General features: G+C 39.0%; 1 protein-coding gene across 2 annotated transcripts in view; it reads right to left on the bottom strand.

Moving 5' to 3' along the window:
• Positions 1 to 17,492: 17,492 nt before the first annotated feature.
• stpg2 (sperm-tail PG-rich repeat containing 2) overlaps positions 17,493 to 22,306 on the bottom strand; it is a 57,182-nt gene continuing 52,368 nt past the window's right edge. For both annotated transcript variants that reach the window (XM_044026632.1, XM_044026633.1), the window contains 2 exons: positions 19,171 to 19,359; positions 17,493 to 18,458 (listed from right to left, as the gene is read on the bottom strand). In XM_044026632.1, coding sequence (XP_043882567.1) covers positions 19,204 to 19,359 — 156 coding nt within the window. In that variant the 3' untranslated portion in view covers positions 17,493 to 18,458; positions 19,171 to 19,203. The remainder of the gene's footprint in view (positions 18,459 to 19,170; positions 19,360 to 22,306) is intronic.

Here is a 22,306-nt window from a genome sequence, read left to right as displayed (position 1 = left end):
GAGAAATATAAATAAAAAAGGAGTGAAAAGCAGTGAAAATTTTTGTTAAAAAAAAACATTTTTAAGAGGGGGTGTATGCTGCACTTAAGTGTAGTCGGTGAGTTGCCTGAGGAGTGCTGGCTGCTATTGTGAGACAGGGGAACCATTCATTCGTTGTATTCCAGTGAGTGGGCACAGACATTGAGAACAGAACATTTTTAGCAATGTAAAAGAAAAAGTATTCTAACTGTGTGCATTTTTAAAATATTGTCAATACTGCCAGGGAGTGCTTCTCCTTTGGCAATTAAATTTTCAGAAAGTTTTACCGATGCACAAAAGCCCAACAGCGCAAAAGCACTGTTATGCCGCGGGCCACTTCTACTGCAACACATCATCTATACATACAGTAAGTACCTCATATACCCTGAATTTAAAAAACCTGAAATATCCCTTCAATGGGTTTGTCAAAAACTTTTTTTTTCCATGTGTGAAGGAGCTGGAGACCATTGCCTCACTAAAGTGAAAGAAAGAACATAGACACAGTGTGATACTTGGTAAAGTTTGAAGAAAAACATTCTAATACAAACATTTATTTTGTGGTGTTGTGCGTGTGTTATTTGAGAATGTGTTCACTGCTCTCTGTCTGAGGCCCACAAACAAGGGAAAGGTGAACTAGCTGCTGCAAGGATGTGAAGCTCTGGAGAGTGGTGAGTGTGGGTTTGTCCTGATGAAACTGTATAGTGTGTGACTACATACTTTTGATGAATAAAGAATTGCAATAAGATCATTTTCCCTAAATCATGCAGTTCTACTACTGTTTAGACCAGGGGTGTCAAACTCAAATGACCTGGGGTCCAATGAGTGTCTCCTCTGGTCAAGAGGGAGCCAGTCTAGAGAAAAACAACTATACAGAATTTTAAAAAGTAAAAGTGCTTGTTTTGATGAATAAAACATACCTATAATGCATACATCTATTAATATCAAAAACAGGAGGAAATAAATCCAAAATGAAGTAAATAATCAGATGGACAACTGTAATTTAAAGATAAAACAAGCCAAACCAAAATGTCTTATTATTACTAGTATACAAATAGGAGGTCACAGTCCATGTTTTCATTATAACATGATATTAAGTGGTGGGCCGCATGTAATGGATTGATGGGCCTCATGTGGCTCGTGGGCCGGCAGTTTGACACCTCTGATTTAGACATTCCCCCGAGGTCCACTTGAAGCCTCTTAGCCAACTCCCAGTGAGACACTGGACGTCCAAACCCAACACGACAATAATGTGGTTGTTATAAATCACCAGTGATCTCGATCAAATTAGCTCTGTAGCCGTGCAGTTCAAATGCAGCATAATTGCTTAAATGCATTATGTTGATGAATGAGTTCCACTAACTGTAATAAAACAACAAGCACCACGAGAAGAGCAGATCTTTGTTTTCCGTTTCTTTGCGCTTTTATCCTGAGAAATCTTTACAAATGAACTGACTAATGAGTTGGTTTCTCTGTACCTCTTATACCGTCACCGTCTCCCTCTCTGGCTCTCATTTGCAATTTTTCTTCCATTCTGTATCTCAGGCTTCTGGTAAAAGCTCTTTTTTTTTTTTTATCACCGCCCCCCTTCTATTACATTATCTTTCTCTCCATCTTCTAAAGAACGGGCTTTTAGGAATGAAAAACTTTGCAAAGCAACAAAACTGACTGTTCTAATGAAGAAAATTACATTCTTCTTCTCTCTAATCACAACCCATCCATCAGTGAACGCTGCGCGCATGTCGCCTGTATTAAAGGGGATGCTGTTGTGCTTTGAACAATGCCATAATCACGGAGAGCATTTTAGAGAAAGAGCCACCATGTCTTTTATTCCAATGTCAATACACTTGTGTCACAGAGGATGAAAAAAACATTTACAAGTACTTCTTCAGCAGCAAACTTACTAGAACAAAACAAAAGACCCTGGTTTGGTTAAATGCACATGAATCGTGGAATGACTGTATGCACATTTTACTCTACTCTGCTGAGCCAAGATGGACAAGATAATGGACAAGATAAAACTGAGTTTTATTACCCTCATTATTATATGGATCTGGACTTTTTTTTGTTGCTTATTTTAACCCCAAAGGAACTAGAAAATGTGTTTTTGTGCTTTTGCCCATTTTTACAGAAGAACCTCCAATATCTGGCAATTACTTGCAATTTACTGCATGTTAAAATAGTGTATTAACAATTTAAAATTATGAAAAGACACTCTAAAATTTGAACAGTATATACTACTGTATGTACAGGCGTTAACTCTCTCCTCTCTGGTGACAAAGTCGCTGATTTGTGCGACAGCGCGAGTGAAATAACCGTAATAACCACATGTTGGCTTTGACGAGCAACTACTCAGCTTTCAGAAAATGTTGGAATTTTGACGGTAATGCAAAGTGTCGTCTGCGATACACTCGGTGTAAAGAACATTAAAGGTTGTTATTATGAAACGAGTACCTACAACGTCGTCCTTTATTTGGCTGCCCTTTCATTTCTTCCACAGCACAGAACCTTGCATGCACAGAAAGAGAACTCAGAGGAGCGGTTTGTAATTTGTTAAGACAAAGCATTGCATGTAAACAAGATGTTAGATTGTGAAAGATGGGCTGCAAGGGAGTAAAGGGAATAAAGGAAGGAGGGTGATTGTGGAAGGTAAAAGAAAGAGGAGGAGCCAAGGCTTATAATGCATGCTTGTGTATTATACTTTTTATGTATTAAGTAATTCTAAATAGTGCACATTTGTAAAAGTTCAGTTAATAAAAAAACTTAAAATAATAAAATAAATGAAATAAAAATGTTACCTCTTCTTTTAATGTTGAAATCAATATAGGCGATCAATAAGACCCTGAATCAATATGCAGAATCAGACTGAAATGATAGACAACTGCGTGTAAAGGGCTCTGCACTGAATAAATGCACCCGATTGTCTGAAGCAACGTTGAGCATATGTGAATTCAAGCCTCCAGTGATCTAACTTTTACTTCTTGGAATGAAGGGGAAAATCTGCCTAAACATCTGACAAGTGGCTGGAATCGTGTACATTTCCCAGCGGCATTACTAATGACAGCAGTTGGGGTATCAGGAATTTAAGATGCCAGATAGCGGCAATCGGTTGGTTCATGAGCCAGTACCAAGGCAACTGCCATGAATCCTGGCTTACAGCTGCTGATTGCAAAGTAATACTGGTTGTGTGGTGAAATCGTGGTTGCAGAGAAGCGTTATTACGGCCAGATTTGAGGGGGTTTCATTCCAACTTTGGCATGAATGAATTATCTTGTATGTACCCATGGTACTGAAAGAAAGATTAGAGCTTAGACTGTTGCATTTTACGTCCCAATCTCAAGAATTTTCCCCAATCTTTTACATCACAGGCTTGTATTTCATATTATATGTGTTTCATTTAATTGTTTCAAACCTTTCAATTTGATGCCTCATTTTAAAAACTGCTTAATTTCTTTGTCCTCCCTGCAAGTGTGAATGTGAATGCTGCTGAGTCTCCCACACTGGGCAGCGTTTGTTCAGAATATAAATGGAAATGCTCCGGTATTAAACCACCTGTTCAGCAAACATGTAGAGACATGATATTTTTATAATTTTGTACACAAACACTGTACTGCTTAGCTACTGGCAACACCCCACCCTCTCTCCCCAAGTGATGCCTGCAGCATCAAAGCAAGTAGGTCTGGACTGGACTGATAAGCGCGGCCACGGTACCAACATGAGACGACCTGCATCTCAGGTGCGTCATACGAGTGAGTCATGCGGCTTTTTTGGATATAGACCGCTTGCCTATTTTTACCGCAAGCTGTATGCATTTCACAGCAAAAAAAAGACAGTTTCAACATGAGTAAAAGCACTCTATGCTAAAGAGTCCTGGCGTTTAGTCGAGTACAGAGAGGTATTTGGATTTATATAAAAGTATGTGATTTGATTTTCAATGTCAAAGCCCTATGTAAAAGAACGCAGAAGCACCAAAGCAGCCCTGCAGCAGACACACTCCCTGTGTGAACAACAGAACAGGCACAGATGACAGAGGAATCTATTCCACACTTTAGTTTACTGTCAGTGACATTTTTTTAAATGTTGAATTGTGCAGCTTGGTTATCTAAGCAAACACAGGTCACTGACCGACCTCTGCAAGTGAATCCATGTTTACCTCTAGAGCAAACTAATATGGACTCAGTGCACCAGTGTAAGCCCACTGCAGCTTTGAACCTTTAGTGGTAACTGCTCAGACTTGTTGGTGGTGTGATGCGATTGCGTTGCCACACGAGTAGATTGAAGCGTGTCTGATCAATTATTTGGAACTCTCATGTGACCGAAAGCACTCAGAGGTGATAATGACATCCTGCATGATGTAAAAATGAACTGCTGCACCAGTCTTCAAAAAAGCACTGGTGGTGGAGAGAGACTTTTTCCACATAAACATAAATGTTAAAAATAATGAATGTCTTTGTTTGTCTATTTTTTCTTTTACTGCAAAATAGCAAAAGAAAAAATTAAAAATCTCTGGAAATATGACCACATGGCCTGCACTTTGGAAACAATGAAACATACTGGGGGGAGGTTATGGACAAATACTACAAATAGCTACATATGGTCTAAAGTGAGGATGCATACAGTTCAGAGCTTTTAATAGGGGAAAGATAGTTATGGTATTTTGTCTCATATAGCAGAAATGGCAAAATAAAAACAGCATATCAATGTGGAGTAGATCATCTGTACAGAGGCCACAACACTAGTTGCACCTTTTGAGTTTTAATGATACCATTCTCTTACATGTCGGGAAGTGAAGGGTGAGGTGAGGGATATTCAGCGACAACATGCAACTTTGCAAACTGTATTACAGCTGCAGCTAACAATTATATTCATAATCGATGAATCTATTGATTTTTTTTCTCGAGTAATCGTTTGGTCCGTAAAATGTCAGTAAATGTAGAAAAATATTGATCAGTGTTTGTCAAACCTGGAAATAATGTTCTCAAATGTCTTGTTTTGTCCACAAACGAAAATGATTCAGTCTTAACCAGAAAATAATCACATTTAAGAAGGTAAAATGATCAGAAATCTTCTTTTAATAATGAAGAAACTCTCAAATTGATAATCAATATAGTTGATGATTCCTTTAGTGTTTGAGCATTTTAGTGCTGCTCAAATAGTTTTTACATTCTTACTCAGTTGGTTCACCGTCACCACTCTTATCAGTATGACTTCCAGCAGTGTGCAGCTGTTTCGTGGAGACCAAACAGAGCTGAATGAATGCTGTTTCACATCCTGGGAATCTTTTCTTTACTACAGATTATGTTCTGGTACTGAGTGTATATTTATTTATGTTGTAGCTAAGCATAAGCAAAAACAACATTTCTACTACCGAATAAGTGATGCAAAAATGCATCAAATGCGATTACTGTATCAAAAAAATCTGCCCCGCAAGTTTGTCAATTAGTGTTTGATGCAACATACTGCTTCCACTAATTAACAATTTGATGAATTATTAACAAAGATATATCCTTATTATTATTATAATTGCAATAAATTATTATTAAAAATGGATGTGCATTCATCTTATCTCTGCAGTCGTTTATAATGAGTATAAATCTAGGCGATGACAAGGTCTTAAGTTTCTGCAGTGATCTGTTGCAGCATTGTTGTAAATTATGTAGCAGCGCGTGTCAGTGACTGTGGCTTCACAAGTACGGTCACAAAAGGCATGGGTTGATTTACAATTAATCCTGAAGTCAACCTCCACACATACAGTAATTACACGTGCACAAATATTCACTGATGAAATCCAAGAGTAGCTGGAAGGGAAAGAACACATTTGATTGCCGACAGCAAAATCAAAGAGGATGAAAAGAAAATCCCACGTTCCACATTGCTTGGAAGTAAAATAATGAAATACACTTGACCTTCAGTCTGTGTGATGCCTTTAAGCCCTTCATGCCATCATTGTCCACCAATCTCACATGGAAAGACAGAGAAATTGATTAAGTCCATATTCCTTTTCAAGTGCATGTTGACATTTCTGCAGGAACATTATTATCTGGAAATATCGCTCAAGCTTTGGGAAATGGCGTTTTGGGTTTTTGTTTTTAAATCGTGGGATGGACAGTAAATTGGAAATCCGATCAATCTTTTGTATCATAATATACCAAATATATACAAGCTTTTGTGCTGAATTATTTCCCTTGGTGTTCACTGATAACACACAAAGAACAAAGAAAGCCCTCGGCTCAGTCCTACGGAGACTAAAAGAGCAGCTCTAAGTCCTTCCCACCTACAAGTTCAGCTGACCCGACTTTGCAGATATTTGATCTTTTCTTATTGGCCTTTACCCTCATGTATGTGCCCTAACAGTCCAACCAGCTCATACTCACATTCTGTATTCCTTTCCATAAAAAAAAATCCATCCACACTCTCACTTAGAGAGCCGCACACTGGCACTCGCCTCTCTTCTGTTTATCATTAATTAATACTATTTGTTCTTCCACCTTTCCTTTTTCCATCATTTCTATTATTCAAACACTCCTGTGTGCATCCTGGGGGGGGGATATCTGTTGTTTGTTGTTTCGACTCCAACCGTGAACTACAATGAACTTGGTTTATCGCTGAAGAACTCCATCTGTCACCTAAATTAAAACCCTTTTTATCTGTACATGGCAGATGAAGGTCACATTGAAAAGGGGAATCCACATAAACTCAACTTTGAAAAACACACGTGCACGTCGTCGTGTTCAAAAAAATAAAAAATAGACGTTTGACTTTTACCAGCCCTTCAGAAAAAAGATGAGTGCACAGCAAGTGAAGATACTGTACTTTAGTGAGAAAACAAGTCAAGGTTTTCAGCATATTCAAAGCAAACCCTAATCAGGATATGATAATAAGGACATTGTTTTTGTTATTTCATTCTCCAGCCCTTGAACAATTTGTTTGAGAAGATGCTTTGATAATGACATTAGGATAAACACGTAAGGCTGTGCAAATGAAATCAGACGTCTATTCTTTAACTACAATCTCCTGATGAAGAGAGAGAATGTGTGAGCAAGAGAGGTGGGAGTGAAGAAAACAAATCAGTGATTATGATGTGCAGCATATGACTAAAGATAGTATCTATGTTCTATTCCATGTTTCTAACAAGATAAAGATACAAAAAAAAATTGGGCACTGTAATTTGAGGACCAGAGCTGCTCTGTGTTTTAGAATGTTGTTGACACTCTGCAACATTGTAATGGACTTTTTCAATATAATTTGCTATAATATAAAATAAATAAAAATGTATTATGTATTATATGAAACTGTAAAATGTGTAATTTTTGTGTATTTTAGTTGAGTGAATTATTACTGTATTAAGCTGGTTCATCATCATCAACAAAAAATAATAGAAACAGTTTGCTCAGTTAAAAATTTGAATTGTGTCCTTTACCTGCATATTAGAAATGTGACATTCATAACAAATACAAGTTCATAACAAATGCAAACAACTATAGTAATAGCCTAAGGAAATAAGTCTCTCTGATGTCACAGACGTCCCGTGGTTATATACAGATTCGATTTGGCTAACCATTGCCTTTATGACAAACTCTTTCCCCTGTATTTACATAAAGAACGTTTTTTAATGTAGTTTCAGTACTGTTATGCTGAGGTCAGACCATTTACGCCTTGACGCGACTGTGATGACATGACAAACAGCAGGACCCGACAGGACCAGGCAACACAACTAATATGATCACGGTAAGAGGCATTCTCCGGTATGCAGAATTAAGGATTAGGTAAATTGGACACTCTAAATTGACCGTGAGAGTGAATGGTTGTTTGTTCGGCAGTTAAATATTAACATCTCTAGTTTGTTGTGCAAAACACAGACACTGAAAGTGCACTGTGATGGGTGTTTTCACATTTTACAGACCACCTGATGAAAAGAGAACAAGAAAAACTGCTTAATAAATGGTTAGGCCTAAATTGCAAGTGTAAATTCCTTCATAACAGAGAAGATAACATCATCCACAGGGATACTGGGCTTGATGCACAGATAATTAAGCTTAATGCTTAAAGTAAAGTGAAACCTGAAGTTACTACTGCACCACAGTGGCAGATAAAATGATTAAGCCATGGTATATTCTACAAACTAGTAAGTGAAACTGAATATTGCACATACAGCACATACATAAGGTGATGTGTACTAATGTAGCCTTCTGTGAATTTTAATAGATTACATTTTACAGGTCTCACTCATGATGCGCCAGAGTGGCAGTTTTTGTAATCATGTAGATTTGTTTGTCTGCCATCTCAGATTCACACCAACAAACAGAAGCTCTCCAGTGATTCACTGCTTTGCATGATTTGCTATTATACAAACCTGCTATCTGTTGGAAATTGAGCCTCCATTATGACAACAAGATGAACGCAGCAAAAAGTGGAAATGAAATCAGATGTCTATTCTTGAACTACAATGCCTTGATGGGGAGAGATGGAGTAAAAAGTAGAGAAGAGAAGGAGGAGGATGGGCAAGAGGAAGAAAGAGCACAGGTAAATTAGATTGAGGGGGAGAAAGAAAACCAAGCGAGAGCCAAGTGAAAAATGGAAAAAATAGAAATAAATCAAAAGTGTGCAAGAAATTGATATACTGTGCTAAGATGGAAAAAAGAGAGGAGCAAGGGGAGGCGGTGAGTGGAGGGTTGGGGTTGGGGGGGTTACAGTTGTAAGGAAGCTCTGAAGAGGAAATCAGTAGCTTTCTAATGGGCACTGATTACATCTCCTCCTAAATGTCAAGTACATTTCCATTTAAAGTGCTTCGCTGCTTAAAAAGGCATGGAGAGAGACACACCCAGACCACACATACGTACATACATGTGGGCAGACACACATACAGGACCATAAACGCACACATAAGCAAACAACACAAACCTACACACATTTCAACTTCTGAGCACCGACTGTGACTGTATTTATAAGAATATGTAATTTCTCAAAAAAAATCTCGTATATATGTCCATGAATCACGGAAAAGTGACACAGTAACCAAAGTATTCCTCTGTCTCATCAATAAAACACACGCACACACACATACAAACACACTTCTCTACCCTTCATTTTAACCCGCCTTCAAATCTGCTCTAGACCAATGAGGCATGTCCTCCCACAGGGGTTTGGTAATGACTGCCAATCAGGATCACCGTAGCTGTGCCCGGCAGCGAAAGACAGATGAGTGGCCCCGAGGCCCCGGCTGTACTGGAGCGAACAGAGCTTAAGGAGAGATTCAATATGTCACCATAACACACCCAGGCTCCAACACTCGCACTCGGGAAAGAAATTGTGTGTGCGCACTTGCGTCTTTTTCTTCTTTCGGCTTCTCCCTTTAGGGGTCGCCACAGCAGATTGTCAGCCTCCATCTTACCCTATCCTTGTGCCCCCCTCTGTCACATCCTCACAACATCCATGAACCTTCTATGTGGTCTTCCTCTTTTCCTGCTGCCCGACAGCTCCATCTTCAACATCCTTTGTCCAATATAATCACTAGCCCTCCTCTGCATGTGACCAAACCACCTCTGTCTCGCCCTGCTTTATTTCTGTTGCTTCAGCTCTGCCACCTCCAGCTCCAGCTCCTGTTTTTTTGGACAGTGCCACGGTCTCCAGTCTCCCAGCCAAACATAAAAGCAGGTCTCACTGCCATCTTGTAGACCTTCCCTTTCACATTAGATGCTATCCTTCTCATCACCCTGGCACTCGTCTTCACCCACAGTTTGGACAACTGTTACGTGACAGGTGAGACCACTGGTTCCTTTCAAAAAATCCTTGTGATTGCCCACTCTGATGTACAGTTCAGCTTGCATGTGTCCTCTATGTTCACAGCAAAACAGCATTTCATCACTGTCTAATTTTTCTGATGGGACAAAATGGCATTCAAAATGGATTTAAAGCCTGACTGCCCTCTGCTGGACAACACTTGAATTACTTCAGGCAGCCTGGTGTGCTTCCAGGCTGTATATTTTCAAATTAATGTGTTCCAAATTTGAATGTTCCTACACAGACCTCTAAGGATAAGCTGTATGGATGAATGGAAAGATATTGAACAGAATTGATGTTTACTTAAAAGCTCAATACCACAGTTAATTGCAAAATTCAGTACTAAAAAGGTATGCCTATATTTTCCTACTACCTCGTTATGTAATCAATATCACATTATGTTTTTGCTTGTCCCCACCATTCATCCTGTCTGTCCATGTATTACCATCCATTCATTGTCACCATGCACCCCTTCTCATATAAACTCAATTGTTGCACTTGCCCGCTCTTGTCTCGTAATCACTTAATTGCACAAAAAGGGAACTGCACAGTTGTAAATAATGGAATTAATTAGCCTGATTTGTGAACAGACTAGAGCTTTTGTTAACGTTATCAGCAACACCTTGGGTTTTCCTGCTGTGACAAGGTAAAATGTCTGTTGTGATGACATCCTAAGATCTACAGGTATGGATGAATCAGCACTGACAACTAGAAAGACATCCACAGTCTGCTCATATCAAAAGAAAGTAGAAATGCGTGTGTCATCATCACTGCTTGCACACTTATCTACATATTATGCCTGACACACACAGGCAAAGCCTGCGAGGCTTGTAGTCTGTTTTTCTTAATAGATATTTAAAGAGAAGTGCTTTTTTTTCCCCAGCAACAAGCAAACACACTCACCCATTTACAGATCACACAAAGTCAACAGGTGACTACAAAATGGAGCAAATTCAAATGCACTGACAGGAGCAAAACACAGATTGGGCACTTTAGAATACTTAATAAAGTGTCAGGAATGGCACCTGCTATGGTCCTCTGCTGCTGTAGCTGATCAGTGTCAAAGTTTGAGGTGCACTCAGGTGGTCTTCTCATGCATTGGTTGTACCTTGTGGTAGTTTAATTTAAGTACTTACTGTTCCCTTTCTGCCTTTTTGAGCCGGTCTGGACATTCTCCTGTGATGTCTAACACCAACAAGGCCAACATTTTCCCCCAGAGAACTGCTGCTCACTGGATCATTTTTCTTTTTCTTTCTCTGTAAAGAGTTGTGCCAAAAACACCTGTAGATCAGCAGTTTCTGGCACAAGAAATTGTGTGTGCTGCTTCTTCTTCTTCTTTTTGGCTTCCACAGCGAATTATCTGCCTCTATCTTACCCTATAACCTTCTCTGTGGTCTTCCTCTTTCCCTGCTCAATCTTCAACATCCTTTGTCCAAGCCAGTGTGCAAACACATACACCCATTTCCAGATCACACACAGTCAACAGATGCAAAATATAAAAATTCAAATGCACCGACAAAAGCACAACACAGAATGGGCACTTTAGATGTCAAGTTGTCAAGACCAAAGTTATAATAGTTTAGGATATTTCATTAGTTTTTGTTTTTATTTAGTTTTCACTTTTTTGTTTTTAAAATTAGTTAGTTTTTAGTGATATGGAGTATGCAAGAAGCAAAAGGTCATAAGTATTGTGCGTCATTAAAAACCCAACAAAAGAGGCCACTTTAAAGATGTATGAGGACAGATGAACAACCATCCCAGAATCAAATAGCCAACAGACGAAAGACACACATGAACACAGTCAGTCTATCATCACCAACAACCTCAAAATCACTTAAATCACCATTCTTCACTATTCTGAGCTCTGCTTGAGCTTCAGCAGTTCAGTTTGGCCATGTCTATAATGCCTGAACGCATTAAGTTGATGTCATGTGACTGGCCGACATGGTAACAAGCTGTTAAAAAGGTGTACCTAATAAAGTGGCCAGTGGAGACTCAAACACAAAAAAATAACCACAAGTGAAACAAACGACCACAGAGTCGTTCAGCCACCAGCAAAGAGACAAACAAAAAGACACTTACAGTTGAACGCAAGACTTGACTCACGTTATTTTTGACGTTTGTCCTCGTGGAGACGAAACAAATATGTCCAAAATATCCAGTTGCACTCGTTGCTGTTGATGCCTTCGACTCTGTCGTCATATCAAGCAAGTTGTAACGTGAAACTGTCTTATCAAATTTGATTTACTAACTGTCTGGCGTAGCGGTGTAACTCCACACTCGTGCTTGCGCGCGAGACATCGAGGCCTTGTTAAGCACAGGTGTTGCTTCCTGAGTAGACGCTCTGTAAGGGTGTTGTATCAGGTTTGACCACAACCACAAAGGGGGCGCTGTTTCGCTCATTTTAGGCAACTTGAAAAGCTGTTTTTGATTTGATACTCATTTTCAAGTACTAAGAAAGGGTACATTAATATAGCCTATTATATTCTAGTAATCTTGCGAGGTGGGGACATTTAAAAGATAATGTAGATAGTATAGATAATAAAATTCAATGATTTTGTCCACAGAATTGCTTCAGAGAGGCCAAATTATTTAGATATAAATACACACTAAATTGGATGTTTTGTATTTATGAATGATTTTCAGTGGGGGGAACATCGAAACAGCTTTTTGCTTTTCCCATTGCTCCCTTCTCCTCTGCTTCATTTGAGTTTAAACTGAAATGATGTAAACAAATAAAACGCAACAATATGTGTTTACTGGTGCTCCATATGCAGTACTTATAATATTCTGTTTACAAAGCCATGTCACAAAGCAAATCCACAGTCACAAAACACTGCACTACAATTAAGATCATTACTGCAGTTGTTGCTTATTATTATTTTGGTGTCACCTCAGTTGCATAAAAGGAAAAGCTCACACCTCAGAAAATAAACACTCACAAACACAGAAGGGCGCGACATATTAGTCTCAAATAAATATTACCAAACCTGAACGTAGCCTACAGTTTGATAATCGCTTTAGTTATAAAAGTGTGTGTGCAGTAAAAATGTGTGAGTGAACTGTCTCTGCTGCCTGTGCCATGTCATTTTTAAGGCTCTTAATCCTCTAGCAGGCCGCTGAAGCTGTGCTGGAAGGTTGAAGATGTTCTGTGCAGCTCTGTTGAAATGTCAGACCAAGTGAGCATGAAGAGGTTTGTCTCTCTCTCTAAAGAAAAAAACGGCTGAACTTTTTCTTGGCCAAAATAGGCACACAAAAATTCTTCATATATATATATATTATAGGGACTGACATCTGTGAATCTGTGCTCTGTGACTCGTTTCGCCTATCCAAAATAATTGAGAATAATACTGATAGAAACTTTCTTTAATTTTACCTCTATATGATGAACCCTTGATGCACACCTGCAACGACACAAAGCATTAAAAACATTTTATCTGAGCAGAAAGCATCACAACACAGGACTCGCAAACTTTTGCAAACAATCATGTTTTTTTTTATTATTTTTACCACCTTCTGTAACACCTAATATAACAATCTCAATGTGTTTTATTTATTTTTTGACACTTTTTAATGTAGGATTCCACACAATCTGTTTCACAGTAGATTGTTTTACCTAACAGGCAAGTGAAACTTTTCGTACGTATGTAAAATGAATATGATTGCGGTTGAGCAAGTTGCCTTTCAACACACAGCTCCACTAATCTACATGCCGTTGTGTCCTTGGGCAAGACACTTAACCCCAATAGTGCTCCCGACGCCTGTAATAGAAGGCAGCGTGTGCATCGGTATGAGAGATCACTGAGAGGAAATGCACTGAATGAAAGTGTGAGTGAACGAGTGAATGGCAAAACAGTAGTGTAAAGCACCTTTGAGTGGTCAGTGATGAGGGGTCTCCAACCTTTTTTCTTCTGAGAGCTACTTTGATGAAATGAAAATGGCCAAGAGGCTACTTGTGTCTTTTAACATTTAATCTCAGAGCTTATTTCAAGACATGGTTGTCCACAACTCACATTCTGCAAAAAAATAACAAAAACAGTGTAGAAGTAGCTCACCTCCATGTGCATTTTGTCTTTCCTGTCATACAGTGTATGTATTTCTCACGCACTTTAAATAAAAATATGTATGCTGTCGAAACAAAACAATGCATTTACAAATACACCAATATTCTGGCTTATCCACTTTTCATTTTGCTATTATCATCCCACAGTATAGTATGTTTTTCCTCCTGCATGAGCAGTTGTCACAGTCATTATTGGTGTCCATCTCACTTCACCACTCACTCGAGATGACAGCAGCTCAAGTGTTTGATTGAAAACTAATTGGCAAATAATCATTTGGTGTTAGAATCGGGCAGAACACCTCTGAGTTAGATTGGATAGAAATGGAAGCTGGTTCATGTTCACTTATTGAAATCTTTAGCGAGCTACTTGGAAAGGTACAGAGAGCTACTGGTAACTTGCGAGCGGAGTGTTGGAGATGCCCGATACGTGGTTTGATTGTTGTTGTTTCTACACAACACAATACAGATTGTGTGACACCACACTCTACGATTATTTTGAATTTCCAAGAGATACATACATTCAGTAATGTGTATCTACAACTTAATTTATTATAAGGAAAAACAGAATGTATCTGGTGACCCTAAAAAAAAAAAAAAAAGAATATCTCCCACAACCCATCTGTGCATCGCCACATGGTCTCAGGCTATGACTTATCCACAGTGCACCTACAAACCTGCATCACTCATCAGAATGGCACAGCTCAGCTGAAGCTTCTCACGGCACTCCGACAAGTCTGCAAGCATGAGCTTCCCATCACGGCCTTGTCCTTTACATCGAGAAAGCGATTATCCACAGCACCTCCGAGCTAAAGGTGCACGTATGCGGGGAAGATGCTTCTGAGTAAAAAAGAATGCTGTCTCGCTCCTCTGACTGTATCTAAATGAAGCCTTGCCTTCTCCTCTGCCCTTGTCAGCACTTGTTAACCTTTGCATTGATTCGCCTCCACTACTGTACATCTCCTTTAATTAAAGACATCAGCTAATCTGCTCCTCCACGCAGCTGCATTTGAACGTGAACAGCTGCCATCTCAAAATGACCGTGCCAAGTACAGCACTTTGCATTTACATGTATTGATTTAATTAGCTTTAAGGTCAGCAGGAGATTGATAAGAAAAAAAATAACTTTGACCTCTGATGTGTTATGTGAAAACTAAGAGAACACAATTTTTTGACAAATGGCAATTATTACTAACAAATCGCTAAAATCTGCTTGCTGGAAGTAATTATATACACTTTATATTCCAATCTATTAGAAATAATCTAATAAACCCATGACAATCACAGACTTAAACAGTGATAACAATAAAATCAGGTGAAAGTTTGTGCCTTCACAGAAATACTATCATGGAAAATGAATATCAATTTCATGCTTGGTTTGTCAAAAAGTTTCCACGACAACCTTTTTGCAAAAAACAAAAATAACTGTCTCCTGAAATCCGACTGCTACTTTAGCAGCCGCGAATGTTTTTCCTGTATTAAGAGTCCCACTGTTCCCAATAAAAACACTGATCAGCGTACCTCTGTTTTACAATTATCAAGAGATCTCTCAGGGACAGCTTCAAGGTTTGGCAGAGCTAATTAGATTTAATAATGGCTCAACTGCAGAGACAGAGCTCTTTAGTAGATGAGGCCATAAAAATTCCTTTTGGATGCTTGGGCACAAAGACAATATAAATAGCCATCATGAGGGGACAGTGTAAGGACACAGCCCAATATGTCTTCATCCCACATAAGACATCTGTAAGTGATGGTGCTTGGTGCAGTGTGAGAGATGAGAAGAGGAAAAGGGCCCATTTGGGCATTGATCAGTTTAGTGCCCCTGGTCTGTTTGCATATTTTAGACCCATAAACAACATGAATGATGTGCCGTGTAATGCACCATAATCGAGATTTATTCAATCTCGGGGTGGAGGAGGTGGTGGGAGGAGATGTTCACAAATCTCAGAATCAGGAGGGGTTGTTGTGGCTGCGCGTGTGTGTGTGTGTGCGTGCGTGCACCGTGATTTATTTGATTTAATTAGATCGCAGATGTAAAACAGCTCGCAGGGAGAGAAAAAAAAAAAGGTAAAGACGAGTACCGAGGGAGACATAAATAACACCAGACGCTTTCCCCTTTCCGCGTGCATTTCTTTTCTCCTCTGCTTCCTCTTGTTTTCTTTCAACACCCTTGATCTTTCCTCTGCGCATATACAACCTCTCGTTTTCTCTCCACCCTGCACTACCCTCTTCTTCCTTCATTTCTTTGTTTTCCGTCTCTATTTTTACTCCATATTGTACTACATTGTTTTTCTAAACAATATAACAATATAACAATTCCCCCCTCCCTGATAGCTGTCTCCTTCTATGCCGCTCCCAGCTGAATAACGATAGGGGGGTTAACACCTCATTAGGCTAAAAGGCCCACAGGAACAATCAGAGTCATAGCACCCCTCACCTGTTAGTCTGACTGCTTTCACAGAGATGTTTTAAATACAGCGAGACAAGAGCACATTCATGTTGATGCTTGCACACGTCTTGTCGCTTTCTCTCTCCCTCTTGGCTTTTAAAGCTTGAGAGGACACACAGAGACACGCTTTGCCCCGAGTAGCAGATTTATGGTTCATGATCAGCAGAGAAAAGGAGCATAAATTGACAACTCCAGTGGTACCGGACAGTAAAAGTGGTTTAGCTGACACTTTGAACGGTGACGCGTCGCCACAGCCAACAATCTCTCCTTCTGAAAGACAACTTATCATTTCTCCGCCTCTCACCTGTTTATTTATATATGCTTTTGAAACCTAACCGTGAGGACTCTGAATCATTTTAAGTTTGACGTGTTTTCTGTAAGACAACTTAAGGTATAGGACATGTCACATGTTACAGTAGAGTTACATGTTAAGAAGAGTTTCTTATTTCAAAGCAATACAAAGGTCCAGTGTGTAGCCTTTTGTTCATTAGAAATTGATTATAAGTATATTATAGGTCTAATATGACTTTATAATAAAAATAAACATTAGATTTTTGGAGGCTTAGCTTATGTTACTAAAACAGCGGAAACAAACAGCCAAAGCGTATGCTACGCAAACAAAGTAGAGCCACACCCTTCAAATTAAATAAATGAGTCATTTATCAGTCCCACAGGGGCAATTCCTTCTCTGCATCTAACCCATCCTCTACTGGAAACCTTCCAAGAATTAGGAGCAGAGGGCAGCCACTGAGCAGCGCCCGGGGAGCAATGGGGGGTTGGGTACCTTGCTCAGGGATATACTAGCACTTTTTTGACCTGTTGGGGACTCAAACCAGCAAAACTTTACAGTATCACAGCATTGTACCCTTTTTCTTTCATTCTCCAGTCATACATCAGATTGTTTTCATCCAACGCATCCAGTCGCAAGTGATGCCACTACTTTTGGCTTGGATCAGAGGTGTCAAACTGGCGGCCTACGGGCCCTACGTGAACCGTGACCACTGCATGTGAAGTCACAGAATATAAAACTATATATATTTGCTATATTTTATAATAATATATTATTTTATAATAATATATTTTATAATAACATAATAATAATAGAATATATTTCATAATAATATCTCTAGACCGGCCCCCTCTAGACCAGAGGTGACCCCCAGATCATTTGAGGTTGATGCCCTTGGCTTAGATGTATGTTTATTAATGTTGGTGGGCAAAAAAACATTGGTGAGGCTGTATCGATCACTAAGTAAAGTACAGTAGTGTACGACAAAACTGGAACATACTGTAAGTTATGAGTCCTTTATGTGACTTTCACACGTGTTTCTCTGACGGTCAGCGCACATACATAACAAATAGCTTCATGATTGATGCATGCGAAGCAACGATGTATGCATCTTAAATTACAGTATGTAAAATGAAGTAACAGTTATTGGTGGAGTTGCAGGAGAAAATTCCTCACCTCACACTTCACACTTCTCTTCCAAGCGTGTTGGAGAACCTTTGCAGCATTCAGTTACATGATGGTCAAAAATGGAGACCTCAGCTCTTGATATAAATATGAAAGGGAAGACAACAATTTATACAAACCTAAGTTTAAAAATGTCAATATCTACCAGATAATTTCACCTCAATTTTACACACTGGACCTTTAAGGATTTGAAATAGCTTTTCTTTTTCCTGTCTCATGCACTGGTTGATCACTGGTCATTAAATGAAATACAATTATAGTTGATCTTGGTTATCTTGGACTTAAAAATGAAGCCCAAATCAAGCAATTTTGATAATCTAACACTCATCCAGCTTTTACTGCAATGAACTAATTTCAGCAGTCAAATAAAAATCCAATGTACCATTTTTAATCTTAGTCTCATTTATGTCCAACTGATTATTTGAATTGCTGTTATAAAGTCCTGTACGGACTCGATGTCCTCTTCAAGACTAACATGCTTTCAAAGGACTCAAGGCAATATTCATGTCAATATTTTTTTTTTTTTGTAATTGTTATTGATTAACAAAGTGGTGTGCCAAGATTGTTATTAGTGAAAAATAAAAGAACCAGGGAGCCCTCTGTTGTTGATGCAGGGCCCATGTAGGCATTTCACTTTGCAATATTGATTAAAGAGCAGTTATCTTCCTCCAAAACACCGCCTGGAACAATAAAACAGAGTAAATAAGTTAATCAGTCAGCATTTTGCTGCAATAGTTTTGAGGTTCAAGTCACATAGTCACAAGTTATTAGCTGCTCTAATTACTAAATTCACTGTGAAATTAACTGCAAGGGCAATTTCTAACACTTGAAAAGCTTGGGACTGTTAACAAAACAACAGCTCGAGGGATTTCGTGTGTGTTGTTATTTGATAGCAATTTTTGGGCTCACACACACACACAAACACACGGAAAAACAAACAGATTGGATAGACTGTTTAAGTAAGCTTTCAGACACTTGCAGGGAGTAGAATTAATGCCAATGGAAAGACACTTGAACAAGCTATATAATGCTTTAGCGATGATTATCCTGATCACAGTGCATCTGTAAACAGCCAGTTCAGAAAATGTTCAAGCTTTAACACAATTTAGCCAAATTTTTCAAAAATACTACCCCATTCTAGTATTACAAAGCTAAATGCAAGTCTGTGAAGTATTCTTTAACTTTCGATATCTGACAGTTATTCAACCGTCAAGGAATTACAGTATAGAGAGGCTGACGTCTGCTTCAGTTTATTTAATTAAAAGTCTTAGTGAAGTTCATCATGTAATATATATTCAACAGAAACCATAAATATTCATGAAAACTCTTCTTTTGCCAGAATATGAATGTGAGACGTGATGACCTTAAGATTGATCCTTTACCCCCACTGACCTTTCACTTCTACGGTTTGACCCCCAAAGAGCTCTAAGACGTGCCGGTGCTGATGAAGGTGTTGGATATGACAGCGTTAATGGTCCTATGGGTCCTCAAAGGGCCGGGGGCCACATAGTGACCCAGAGGATTGTCAAGTGTCACGTTGAAGGTGCCCTTAAGGACTGTGTTCATGATACCTGGACTCAGCTGCACACAAATACAAGAGAAATTACAAAATGATGAGGGATTTAAAACAACAGGATGCACCATTGTTTTACATAGAAGCCTATAGAACTATGTAGACACACATACACACACAGAGTAATAAAAGGTCTTTGAGTAATGGTTTTAAATTTGCATATAAACACAAATGTCTCCACATGACTCTCTCTGTGTTTCTCTGTATAGTGGTGTTTAGATTTTGTGTTGCCTGACTACATTCACACTCTGCACACAGGAAGTGATGTGAAGCCAAGACAGATGGAGGCAACAGCAACATTGCACGAGTAAAGTGAGGCAGCTGCAAACGGGTTGGAGCGTGACTGAAAACAGCAAAAGAAGCACTCACAGAAAGAAAGATTCAGAGGTTTGACAGGATAAATGCTCGCCCCCATCGCCCCTGCACTGATGCTGCGTACACACAAACTCTCCCTCAGCCCATATTCACAAGAAGAATGCAGCATACAAATAAGGTTACATTGTTTCTTATTCACCAAGACCAAACAGAGGCAGAATAATAATATCAATACCAACAAAAATCACCAAAAGTAACACATTGTACATTTGAAAAGTAAAATCATTACAAAAAAAATTGCAAAAACATGTCAACACATATTGTTGTTTAACAAGACTTACACTATGAATGAATGTATGAAAGAATGATACGTTCAATACAAAGACTTTATGCACAAAACGCGTTCTTTTCTTTTTAAATCCAACTCACTCCGTCTTCATACAGTATTTCACTTCATATCTCAGACTTAAAGTGTTTCAAAGTGTTGTGTAAAGGACTGTAAATTGTTTTGAACTAAGATATCAACAGTGATATTAAGAACTTTTTTGCAGATCTGAGTCCTGCAGGGGAGTTTGTAGTGTCAGCGGAAATAATCACTGAACTGTTTGTTTATTCCAGTAAATTGCTTTTTTACCTTTAATTTTAGACATGAATCAAACCCCAAAGTGCCCAGAATTAACACATAAATGTAAAGTATTGAACAATAACAATCGCCTCACGAACAGCGGGGCATTACTTTGTTTGCTCCTCTTCAAGAGAAAAGGGTTATGTGTCTTCGAAAAATAGATCATTTTACATGCACTTCAAAGCCTGACCTTAACATCACCTCACCAAAAAAATGTCCAACAACATAACAAAACAGGAAAACAACTTTTATGTAGCCACACAGGCATCAATGAAGACATACTTGCGTACACATGCTTTATCCACCATCCCTCCCACCAAGGTACTGCCTGAGGAATCTTCCTCTTCTTTGTTATCAAAGCTTTGTCTCTATTTCTTCCTCTTCTCACTTGGCTCCTCTAACCTCTCAGCAAACATACACACATCAGTATGCCAGAAGTGCCACAGGAGGATTTAGGCACATTGGTGGGGCTGCTCAGATCTCAGTATTGATCCTAGTGGGAAAAAGGGTTGCAAGTTCAACTCCAGGTCACCCTCGGGGTTGCCTAGGAGGTCAGGGAGATGAGGAAGAGCGCTTGGAAGTGACAACACCATCGGCATGGCAATGATGGAGGGAGATTACCGGGTGTTTCATTAGGTCAAGGAGGGAAGAAGGGAAAAAAGCGGTTGTATGCGGGGAGTTGGTGATGATGCACCGAGTGTTTCCCACAACACACACATGAAGCACATGAAACATGCGGAAAAGCAACACCTGCTTCAACTCATTTACATAACCACATGAAGGAGAAGGGATGTGCTATACATTACTATAAATACAGTAGGTCATTCATCAGTGCCTTTCAGGATCAATTATGTTAACTACTGTCTTATCCAACACCTCTAGGTATGATTTGGTTCAACAAAAGGCAGCTAAATGTATTTAGTAAAGAAGACCTTGCTCAAATAATTTCACCCTACCTTAACCAATAAAATTCCCTAAAGCACACTATAGTTAATGGTGGAAGATAATTGGCCATAAACACAAACAATAAGCGATAAACGAGACTCGTACATGCTCTATGCAACTTTGCATTTAGGTTACTTTTATGCTGACATCTCGCTGTTTCGCTATTTGTTTTTCTGGGGCATAAATGTCAATAGGAAACTGATTCAACACGCACTTATATAATATATTTCATCTTATAGAGAGATACAGCGCCACCTATGGCGACAGAGTCAGATGTACACTAATAAATAATAAGTAAATAAATCAATTTTCTCCACTATATATACTCGGATTCAGCAAGTCGTCCAATTCACTATGGCCTTAGCTCGAACTGCGCATGTAAACGGAGTGGCTATGTAGTTTTGCTGAGTAACAGCACCCCCTGTGGGCACAGAGGGTAATTCATTCATTGAATCAAGGAAATTGATATTTTACCAGTTTCTTTGCTGCACTGTTCTTGGACTTGCTGAGCCTGACTTTGGCAGACTGTTATCACTCACTGTTCCTACCTAATCACCAGAGGGAAGAAACTGATGTAAAGCAGTTGCTCAGTGTTAGTTTAAACTGATGTGATGCATACAATAGCAACAATTACTTATTTGATGTATTTGTTTCCCTACCCATTTTAATCCTTGTCAAGGTTCTTATGCACTGGGCAGCGGGAAAAAACAAACCCATCAAAAGTTTGTGCAGAGTGGAGACAAAGAATGAATCTATTACCGTACTGTCCCCTAAGAAAAAAAAAGACCATAGCATTAAAAGTAGAATAATTCAAACTTATGCAAACAAAGTACATGTAGAGACAAAATAGCACACCAAGTTTGAAGAAAGTCAGCTGCTGTTCTGACAACATAATGAATATCAAACCAACTTGAGCTTCTCACTTTCTTTTTTTAAACGTCTGCACAGGTATGTGCTTTTGTACTTGGCAGGTTTATATAACGACAACGATCACGGTGTTTAATTAATATTTGTTTCTGCTTGACGTCTGCTCCCCGTGTCTTTTTATATTCCCTCGCTGCACACGTTCT

Source organism: Solea senegalensis, linkage group LG5 (assembly GCF_019176455.1).
Source record: "Solea senegalensis isolate Sse05_10M linkage group LG5, IFAPA_SoseM_1, whole genome shotgun sequence".
Taxonomy (NCBI): Eukaryota; Metazoa; Chordata; class Actinopteri; order Pleuronectiformes; family Soleidae; genus Solea; species Solea senegalensis.
Note: the sequence above shows the minus strand (reverse complement) of the source record. Positions and strands in the feature narration are given on the sequence as shown.